At 33.6% G+C, this 12,127-nt stretch overlaps 1 protein-coding gene across 1 annotated transcript in view; it reads left to right on the top strand.

Moving 5' to 3' along the window:
• LOC150102389 (endoribonuclease Dicer-like) overlaps window positions 1–12,127 on the top strand; it is a 187,215-nt gene that overhangs the window by 61,689 nt on the left and 113,399 nt on the right. The window contains 1 exon segment of the mRNA XM_090399451.1: window positions 2,115–2,262. Within this exon segment, the coding sequence (XP_090255577.1) occupies window positions 2,115–2,262 (148 nt within the window).

Genomic DNA, 12,127 nt, shown 5'->3' with positions numbered 1-12,127 from the left:
AGGAATTTCTGTATGAAGTGGTTCAGGAATTATTTCTGCAAGCATACCTGTGAACAGGCTAAGAAAAATACAGTAAGAGAAAGGAAAATTGGAGAAAATGAAGTAAGTTTAGGCTAGATAGGGATTACCAAGACATTTTTACTTGAGAAATCATGAGAGTATAAAAATAATCTTTATTTACGTTATGTTGCTTTTGAAAAGCATAATCATGGAGGTAATTATGATGAAAAGATCAGTGATTGTTCATCTGTATACATATTAAGTATTAAAAATGTCTGTATAAATGAAGCATTAGATATAAACAGAAATCTGAATGTTGTCCAACTGAATCATCCATAGGAGATTATGTGAATAAATTGGAGGTTCTTAGGATATTGCAGAATCTCAATGTAAATACAGCTGTGGGATTAAGTTTAAATATGAACGTCTTTTCAAAGAAAGTTGCGAAGCCCTTTTACATCAGCCTAATTTGAATCGAAATGACTGTCTCTCTCTCTCTCTCTCTCTCTCCCAAACATTTGGGAGATTCTTATCTTATGCAACCATCAATGAAATCATTTTTAAGAATTATTTAGTAATATTTTATTAATATTAATCTTCTGGCAAGCGACAATTTAATTGGTAATCCACCGACTGTTCTGTACTTTGTATTCCATTCCTTAAACTGTTTTTCTACACTGATGATGTACTGAAAGTTTATTTTTCACTTGGTTAGAGTATAATAAATTTAGTTTAATCCTTTATCCAAGTGTGAGCAAACAAAGTTTGCACCCGAAAGTATCTTCAGGATTGGGGTAAGATGGTACAACACCAGGGCACTCCTTACAAAGGTGGAGCAAGCTACCAACACTCCTATCTCAGTATCTCCCATAATGCAAAACACATCTCCTTGTGGACATGTCTAATGTTATGCATTAAGGGAAGGGCCACAACCCAGACTAGTTTCGACCTTTATTGAGGTCTCTTCAGTGGGAGCCAGGCCCAAGTGGAGATACCAGGCAGACATATAGACAGATGACCCGCTAATGCTTCTGCTTGGTATCTCCACTTGGGCCTGGCTCCCACTGAAGAAACCTCAATAAAGGTCGAAACTAGTCTGGGTTGTGGCCCTTCCCTTAATGCATAACATTAGACATATCCGCAAGGAGATGTGTTTTGCATTATGGGAGATACTGAGATAGGAGTGTTGGTAGCTTGCTCCACCTTTGCAAGGAGTGTCCTGGTGTTGTACCACCTTACCCCAGTCCTGAAGATACTTTCAGGCGCAAACTTTGTTTGCTCACACTTGGATAAAAGATTAAACTAAATTTATTATGATGATGTACTGTTACTTTCAGTACGAAATATTTGTACCTTTAATTCATTAAAGTTATTACTGTTGGTTTTATATGTGTTAAGTTATTAATTTTAATTATGCCACAGGTACCTCTAAAGATTAGTTTCATGTATTCAATTACATCTTGTCATTTCATTATAATGGCATACATCAGAACTTTGAGCATAAAGACATGTATTTAAAGACCAACTTTAAAACAGATATGACTACTGTTAAAAAAAACAGCTGAGCCTATCATAGTAAAATTGTCATGCAGAATGCTTCATATTCTACTTTAATTCAGCATTTTTTGTATACTTTCAACCAAATCGTTATGAGCAAAAACAAAATTGCAAATTGCATCTTGTCATTTCATTATAATGGCATAAATCAGAACCTTGAACATAAAGACATGTATTTAAAGACCAACTTTAAAACAGATATGATTAATGTTTAAAAAAACAGCTGAGCCTATCATAGTAAAATTGTCATGCAGAATGCTTTATATACTACTTAAATTTAGCATTTTTTTGTATGTTTTCAACCAAATCGTTGTGGGCAAAAAAAAAAAAAAAAATGAAATAACAGTGCACAGTATGCTTATGATAGGATATGTCAGAAAGAGCCTTCTGATATTTCATACAGTTAGCAATTTGTGATTTTTTGTACAGTGCAGTACAAAATACCATCTGTACTTAATAAAAAATTAATAAAGGGTAATTTTTATCCTTGATTTGCTATTAATTTTATCTTTAAATTATAATTTTAAATTAATTTCTCTATATATTGCTGATTTCAGGTACTGTGCAAAATTACCCAGTGACACTTTTACAAGGCTAACACCACTTTGGAAAATAACACAAGAAACCTCAACTACATTTCCATATACTCATCATCAGTGTACCATATGTCTTCCTATTAATTCTCCACTGAAAAGGCCAATAGTAGTGAGTATACCCAATTAATTGTTCTTCCAGTAATCCATATTACCAGAGTCCCTCAACCATCGCATAATCCTTAAAGAATATAAAATCTTTGACATCTGTTTTAATCTAATAGACAAGTTTAAGCATTGAACATTATTCATAACTTATTTTAACAGTATTAACAACACCAGATGAACTGTTTTATAAAAAAAAGATGTTTATTAACTAGCTTATATTTTGCTGAATTTCAAATCAGCATGTTATATATAGTTTATACGCAACAGTGAGTGAGACAATTCAAATTGTTAAGGACAAAAGATCTAAAGTCTTAATTTGGTACCATCTAATGTTAAAAAAGAAGAATTACAGCTATGTAGGAATTGATCTTAAGATAACAGTCAACCAAAACTTTTGACAATGCAACCATACTTGCTCAGGTTAGGAGAATTCTTCATAGCCATGGGTGACTAAAAATAATCTTTCTTATCTGTAATGACTTCTAAATAGCAGGTTAATTTTCTTCCATCTAATCCTATGTGAAGGGGTGTCCAAAACATGGTCTGCCAGGCCTGACTTGCCATAATAATAGTAGCGAATGTATTTTTTATGTTCCCCATAGTAGGCCAAGTCACAAGGAACTGCATACACTCCAGGATATGCTAGAGGATGAAGGTTATCCTTAGAAGAGCAGATCAGAGTTGCTAATTTAACATACAATTTGAATGTGTTTTTTAGGAATTGTGGCCATTGGCCAAGATAATAGTATGGTGCATATATTTAAGTTCTGTAGAAAGAGTTGTATCATTAAAACAAATCACTCTGACTCTGTGCATAAGTGTTTTTAAAATATCATACTGTTGAGCTCGATGATGATATGATTGTTTATGTAGATATCCTCCTGTGTGTGTGTGTGTGTGTGTGTGTGTGTGTGTGTGTGTGTGTGTGTGTGTGTGTGTGTGTGTGTGTGTGTGTGTGTGTTGGCTTTCTGTAAATGGAAAAAGAGAGTGATCCATCTGAAAGGTAGGTGACTAAATATGTTAAGACCTTCTATTGTTACGTTTTACTTGCCAAGTTATAGGTTGAGACCCACTATATCTTGAAGGAAAAAAAAGTCCACAAATTATTGAAAAAAGTGACTTCTTGGTCCAAAGAAATCATCAAAAAATAAAACCGGTTCATGTTAAACCACCCTGCATTTATGGAGTTCCTAAAATCTACAAATCTAATATTCCCCTACATCCTATAGTCAAGCATAGATAGTCCTACTTATAAATAAACTTGCCCAAGTCTCTTGCTCCTCTTACTGGCAACTCCTCTACTTTTGTAAAAAATTCAATCCATTTCAAATCATTAGTTTAAAATCATATCCTTAAAAATTCAGACATAATGGTTAGTTTTGATGTTCACATTTTTTTATTTACTGTTAATTTAATAGTCTAAATTTCTCCCAGATAATTTCTGAATTATTCAAATTTACCACGTATGCAGGTTACTTTACATGGGGAGGAAAAATCTATAAACAGATTAATGGTACTGTTATGAATACTCCCCCCCCCCTCTTTAACAAACTTTTACATGGAACACTTTGAAAAAAAAAATATTTACCACAGCTACATACAAGCTCCTAGTGTGGTTATGCTTTGTTGATGATATTTGTCATTTGGCCCCATGGACAAGGCACTTTGGATACTTTTGTCACCTAACCTAAGCCAACACCCCAAAATTCACTTCACAGTAGAAAAAGAATCTAATAATTGTTTGTCTTTTCTTGACACATTAGTTACCACCTTTCAGATGGATCACTATCTTTTCATTTACAGCAAACCAACACACACAGGAAGATATCTACATAAACAAGTTCACGTCATCATCCAGCTGAACAGTAAGAACAAAACATTACTATTCCTATTCTATATGTCAGAGACACATCAGAAAAGATAGTACTAATAAAACATGGCCTTCACACCACATTCAGATCACATGTTAAATTATTAACTTTGATCTGCTCTCCTAAGGATAAACTTCATTCTCTAGCATATCCTGGAGTGTATGCAATTCCTTGTGACTTGGCCTACTATGGGCAAAAAGGAAGATCTATTAATATCCACCTTGGGGAACAAAAAATACATTTGCTACTGTTGACCACACTTTGGACACCCCTTCACACAGGATTAGATGAAAAAAAAAACAATATGCTATTTAGAAGTTGTTACAGATCAGAAAGATTAGTTTTAGAGTTAGCCACCATGGCTATGAAGAATTCTCCTAATATGAGCAAGTATGGTTGCATTAATATGCAAAAAATTTGGAAGATTGTTATCTTAAGAACAACTCTTACATAGCTGTAATACTTCTTTTTTTACAATATTAGAGTATGCCAAGTTAGGACTTTAGATCATTTGTCCATTATAACTGGAATTGTTTCACTTACTCTTTGTTGCATATGAACGATAACATGCTGACTTGAAATTTGACAAAATATAAGCCAGTTAATATTTTTTATTTTTTATGAAATAGTTCATCGGGTGTTGTTAATATCATTAAAATAAGTTATGAATGACTTTTATTTTGTGTGATCAGAGTAATTGTGATATGAATATAATTATGAGATGGCATTATGAAAATTTATGGAATTTTGTTAATATTACAGAATATAAATAGCAAGTAGTGCACATAACTCTTAGTAATTAAAAATATGGAATTAAATTAAATAAATAAAGTAAATAAAGAAAAAAAATTATTTTGTATTTTTGCAAAATCTTTTTCTCCTGTTTTCATGTCACCTTTATCATCTCTAACTCTTTTTACAGCACTCTTTCCTCCATTCCTAAGCTTATTCAACAACCTCCAGAATATTTTGCCACCTTCTTGATATTTATTTTCTATATTCTTGCCAAAGTCTTCCCATGACTTTTGTTTAGCTAGTTTTACACAGTGTTTAGCATTCTTGCATTTGTCTCTGTATTCTCTAAGAGCACAAGCTGACTTATTTGCCAGGAACTTTTGATATGCTTTCTTCTTTTTCTTCACTGCCTCTTTAACTTTCTGTGTTCACCATGCAGTTCTGATTTTTCTATCCTTGCAGACAACCTCACCACATGCCTCTCTGGCTGAATCAATCAAGGTTTTCTTCAAGGTTTACCACTGAATCTCCACGGTTTGGTTCCTGTTCTCAAACTCTTTCATTTTTCCATCAATGATGTTTGTGTATTTTAGTCTACAGTTCACATCTCAGAGCTGCTCAACTTTTATTCGCTTTAAAACTTTCTTACATGTTATTCTTTTCAATATGAAATTCAGTTTTATCCTGCTCAAGACTAAATAGTGATCACTTCCAATATCAAATCCTCTGTACACTCTCGTGTCCTGCACCAGGGAGAAAACATCACTATCAACAATAACATAGTCAATGAGACTTTTCTTATTCCTTGCCTCTTCTCTCCATGTGAATTTGTGCACAATGCAGCCCAACTTGTCTGCCTATAATATGAGAGACCACATGAACAAGAAAACTCCTGACAGGAAAGAGGAGGGTATTTATCCTTTGGAGAGAATATATGAATCAATTTAATTTGTAAACTGGATAAAAGGAAATGTGAAGATTAATTAGCATAGATGTCTAGCAAACTTTTCAGACAAACCTTTGACATATGAAGTGGTTAACACAGAAACCTCCTGTGAAGGACTGAAAGTAGCTCTAATAAGAGGCTGTTCTGTATTTAGAAAATAGTCAGTGGAGTATAAGATGTGTATATGATGCACCAAAGTTTTAATAATGCTTTTCATTATCATCTACTATTTCTTTTGAGATAGAAGATGATGAGAAGCAGCATCAGTGTGCCTCAATGTACTTGTTTTCTTTCTCTGTACTGAAACTGAAGGCTAACATTTAAGTCTTTAGATAAGAAAATTCAGAAATGTAAAACACTTGATGTCTTCTCTACCAAGAGTAAATTTAATCTTTGGATGGACTGAATTTTATGAAGAAAAATATGGAGCTGAAGTTCCAGATTGCAAAAATGTTGCTGACATATTAGAGTCATATAAAAGGCTTTGGGAAGAAGGTGGTAAGTATATGTTGTTCAAAATGTTCCAGAAAGTATTTGGCTAAGATGGGAGAGATAGGCACACCCACTGAATTTCCTACACTTTATTTTATAGTTTATTTTGACAGGAAAAGTATCCTGTGTTTATAGCAAAATCAAATAATTTTGCAGTGTTTGGAGGAAAACTATTACATAGTAGCTTATGTATTTGTAAGAGAAATATTTATAAAGAGTGAGACCATATCAAAACTAAAAGGCTTATTGGTAGTAATATAATTCCATAAATGTTGTTCTTGAAATCTTCTGAGTTTTTGACAAATGTTGAAGAATTTCCTATAAATGAGAAAAGATCTTTTGACAAATTTTAAATGTTTGTAAGTTGGACATCCTAGAGAATCTGCAGTACATCTCAATGAAATATTTTCTTTATGAATCCTTTGAAGACTATAAAGTTTTGTAGATGATGAATTAGAATCTTGTTCATTGTGTCTTTATACCAAGATTGTCTGTTTTATTATTATTCCGTGACACCTTCAAGGAGTCCGAGGAGTCATCGTGGGAGGGCACTCTACTCCACTATACACATCTCACTATCTTCCTTACTGCTTAACTCTCCAACTACACAGAACAACACTACTACCATCAACACCATCTACCACCACCACCAACAACAACAGCAGTATTTTTTTTTGTCTGTAAATTGCATGCTTTCTCATATTTATTTGTGATGGTGAGGTCTCTGCATTAATGTGTAGAATAGTCACTTAGTAAAAATGTTAATTGTTTTCATCGTAGATAACTAACTACAGTACATTGGTTATTAATTCTTGTTATAACTATATTGTTGTGCCTTTTAATTACTTTTTATATAGTCTTGCTCTTTACAAATATCCCCCTTACATTATTACTACATAATTTACCTCCTGATATTGCAAAATTGTTTTACTTTGTTATAAACAGGAGGATTATTATCCTGCCAAAATAAACTATACAGACTATATGTCCCATATACAACGAGGTTGTGCTGAAAAGTGATAATCACCATGAAGGACTAAATGACTAGAATTAATGAACAAGTTCTTACAATTTGATGAAACACCATGGTTAAAGGTTTATTTAAGATATGTTCTTTATTGTGGTTATATCAGTTTCTTTAATATAATTTTTGTTCTAGGTATTTATCAAAACTTTTCAGTCCTCCTCATATGGGAGAGATAATACAGGCTAATATTATAATGACAGCATTTTAACATAGTCATTATAATATAATGACTATGTTAAATAATTTATTATTTGATAATAATTTTAAGTGTATTTTCTTTGAATTCAAAAAGTTATAGATTATTAATATTAAATAATAATAATATACTTCTAAATAAATATGCTACAACTCTGCAAGATTCCCTGACTAAATTGAATAATTGTTGTAATAGATATGATATGAAAATCAGCAATAACAAGACAAAGACAATGAAAATAGGCAGAATTGTTGAAAATGTCAACTGCGTTGTGAACGGAGAACCTATAGAACAAGTGAAATAGTAGGCACAATTTTTAGGGAAGATGGTAAATTAAATATGGAAATAGACAACAGAATCAACAATGCTAGTATGGTAGGAATATGGAATAAGAGAGAAATTAGCGAAAACACTAAATTAGTGTATACAAGACAGTGTTCAAACCAATTTCATAATAATAACTTATGGATCTGAGAGCTAGGTCAGAAGTAAAACACTTGACCAAAGACTAGAGACTACAGATATGAGAGTCCTGAGAAAGATTAGGGGCACGAACAGATGGCATCAATGGCAATATCATATTAAAAATGAGGATATTAGGAAAGAACTTGTCATTGTCAGCATCCAGGATTAGCAGAGTTAATCTCAGGTGGTAAGGTTACTTAAACAGAATGGGAGAGGAAAAATTAGCAAAACAAGTGTTCTCTGCCTGGTTGGCTGGAAAAGGACCCAGAGGGAAACCAAGATATAGGTGGATTGATACGGTACAAAGTGCCTTAGACAATAGAAATATGAGATCTGATAATGTTGGAATCGTGACAGGTAACAGACTGATTTGGAGGAAAATTATAGATAGGAAGTTAGTAATGATGTAAATTTTTCATGTAGTACTATCATATCCTGTACACCCTTTGAGGGTATATATCAGGAATTTGATGATGAAGATGAATAATAATAATAACATCTGAAAATTATGGTGCATGTTTTAATACATCATCATCAAATTCCTGATATATACCCTTAAGAGGTGTACAGGATGTGATAGTACTACATGAAAAATTTACGTCATTACTAACTTCCTATCTACAATTTTTCTCCAAATCAGTCTGTTACTTGTCAAGGCTTATACGCCGGTTAAACATGATAACTAATAATTAAGGAATTGACAGCGTATTTATGGAGACTTTTAAAGAGAAAGCCTTAAACTCAGCCCCACAAAAACCTACCATATGGCTTCGCTACATCGATGATGTGTTCGCTATTTGGCCACATGGCCCGGATTCACTCCGCTCCTTCCTAACACACTTAAACAACCAACACCCAGAATCAAGTTCAACCTGGAAAAAGAGAAAAACAATAACCTCCCCTTCCTAGACACACTAGTCACCCACCAACCTGAGGAACCTTGGTTTTCTCAGTTTATAGAAAACCCACCCATACAGGCAGATACATTTACCAACAATCCCATCACTCCCCCTCACAACAATATGGAGTTATTAAGACACTATTCAACAGGGCAAAACTAATCTGTTTAGATGATCAAGCCCTAACCACTGAACTAAATCACATTTTTGACACTTTCTCAGCCAATGGCTACCCCCCCACAATTGTTTACAAAAAACACAATTGTTTTTTGTATTCCTCATCATCAAATTCCTGACATGCACCCTCTATGGGTGTACAGGATATGGTAGTACTTCATGAAAAACTTACTACCTTCCCATCAACAATTTTCCTCCAAATAAATCTGTTATCTGTCAAGACTGCATTATCAGATCTTATATTTCTGCACTTCTTACTTATCAATCCACCTACGTATTAGTCTTCCTGTGGATCTTTTTTATTGCCATCCTGGAAAAGAACACGTTTTGTTAACCTTCCCTGTCCCATTCTGTTTAATTGACCATACCATCTGACATCAACTCTTCTAACACATTCCTGAATGCTATCAATATCATTCCCCCCCCCCCATAATATCCTAATTTTTAATATGATACTGCTATCGTTGCCATTTGTTCAAGCTTCTAATTTTTCTAAGATCTCTCATATTGTAGACTTTAATCTTTGATCAAGTGTTTTATTTCTAATCAAACTCTTAGATCCATAACATAAAATCATTTGAACACTGTCTTGTATACTGCTAGTTTAGTGTTTTGGCTAATTTCTCTCTTATTCCATATAAATTTATTCAGCTGGCTTGCCACCATACCAGCTTTACTTATTCTGCTTTCTGTTTCTAGATTTAACTTGTCATCACTAAAAACATCATCATGTAATTGATATTATGAATGTTTCTGTCTATTTTTATTGTCTTTGTCTTGTTATTACTGATTTTCATACCAAATTTATTACAACAGTTATTCAATTTAGTCAGGGAATCTTGCATACTTCTACTGGATTTATTTAAAAGTATAATATCATCTGCATAAAGTAAAGAGCCGAGATTAACATCTCCAATTTTGATATCGGCTTTAATACCACTTTCCTTCATATTGTGATCCATATATATAATGAGTAACAGAGGGGATAATGTACATCCTTGTCTGACACCAGATTTAACATCAAACTATCTTCCTGTACTTCCTTCAATTCTAACTGCTGACTTAGATATGACCATATTGGAGCCTTGGCAAATAGAAATACTAGGAAGCTGTTAATAATATAAAGTTACTTGTGTGTAGTACTTCATAGTATCCTGTGACACATAGCAAGTAATCAACTAAAATAAAGACTTAGTATTTCTTGATATAATGCCCTTTGACATCATATAACCATAGCGTTTTGAATAGCTTTTCTCTTGGCACCTTGTCACATGCCTTTTACAGGTCTACAAAACTTAAATACAGATCTTTGTTATATTCCCATGATTTGTCATAAAGTAAAAATCTGATCCTGACAGCCTCTATTTGGCCTGAATCCAGCTTGTTCTTCACCAAACTTCCCTTCCACAATCCTTCTCAACCGTTTCTCAAGTATACTTGCATAAATCTTACCAGGAACACTCAGTAGGGAAATACCTTAAATCTCACATTGTTTTATTTCCCCTTTCATCTGGAATTTATCCCTCTGTCCACATTTTATATTGGTGCCACATTTCTTTAATTCAATTTTAAGAGGACAGAATCAGCTTATTCCAGCTGTTCATAAATGGATCTCTGTCCATTTGGGAACCTGACTTGTTCACATACACACCAGCTGTGTAAATCACTTTTTCATCACCCCTTAAGCTGATTAATGCTGACTAATGTTCATTGATCCCTCTATGTAATTGGAGGTGACCAGTTATGAAGTTGACTGACTTCCTAATATTTTAGCTTATTTTTTATTTTAATGGTGCAGACTGCACAGATTTAGTTTATTATGAATATTGTAGGTAAGAAATTTAAATTTAAACATTAATCCTGAATTTTCATTTTTATAATCTCATACTCTTCTGCTCTCTTCTTTCTTATAAACCTCCCATTATTTCTTATACTTTTCATTTCATGTTTTGTGCACACTTCGTGTGTAGTTACTGCGAAAACCTTTGCATTCTGTCATCAAAGTACTGTATATTTAACATATAATGCGATCCACGGAAAATGCAAACTAGAAATTTTGTTTGAAAACTAGCCCTAAAATGCCATGTCCATGTATAATGCGATCTGTTAATCTTGTTCCATAACATTATAAATAAAACAATACGAATTAACAAAAGAAATATTTATTTTAAAACAAAATGTCAAATCCTTTAAATTCTTCATCTTTTGAGTCATCAAACATTTCATTTATAAATTCATTTGTAGGCATTGCGTCATCAGTGTAGCAGTTGTTGTCATCATCATCCTCGCTTTCGTATATGATGTCATCTTCGGATCCATCCATTGAATTACTTATTCCACATTTAAGAAATGAGCATTGAATAATTTCAGATGGTAGCGAATCCCAATCTTCTTTAACCCAGCTGGTAACTAGGGTGATCTCAGGCTTCTGAAAATTCCCACCTTTTGTCATCTTCACCAAACCAGATGACATCCATTCTCTCCATTTTTCACGTAAATGATCTTTAAATGGCTGACATCAAGCGGCTGCAAAACGGAAGTTAGACCACCCGGTATGACTGCTAGGCCTGTACGTAGCTCACATGCTTTCTCTTTGCTTGCCTCCGTTAAATGCACCCGGAACATATCCCAGACTAGCATGCTTTGTTGACATAACAAGCTACCTGGACGTATGTTCGATACGTGATCCAGCCACAATTGTACACCTTCTTCATCCATTCAACCTTTCTGATTGGCACAAACAAAGACACCTGGTTGAAATTTCATATGCTTTGGAATTGTTTTCCTTTTAAATATCACTGTCGGCTTTAATTTGGTTCCGTCTGCCATGCATGCTAGAACAACGGTAAAATGTGTTTTTTCATGTCCCATTGTTTTTATGAGGACACTCTTTTCACCAACTGAGTTTACTGTTCGATTCCCAGGCATATCAAAGTACATGGGCGTCTCATCCATATTGCCTATTTGGGAAAGTTAATATCCATGACACTTCTGTAATTTTATGATAAATTTATTGAAGGACTTCACTTTTTCTTCAAGCTGCTTTGGTAACTTCTGCACA

The sequence above is a fragment of the Typopeltis vanoorti genome, chromosome 10 (genome assembly GCF_054136105.1).
Source record: "Typopeltis vanoorti isolate ZY-2024b chromosome 10, IOZ_Tvanoo_1.0, whole genome shotgun sequence".
Taxonomy (NCBI): Eukaryota; Metazoa; Arthropoda; class Arachnida; order Uropygi; family Thelyphonidae; genus Typopeltis; species Typopeltis vanoorti.
Note: the sequence above shows the minus strand (reverse complement) of the source record. Positions and strands in the feature narration are given on the sequence as shown.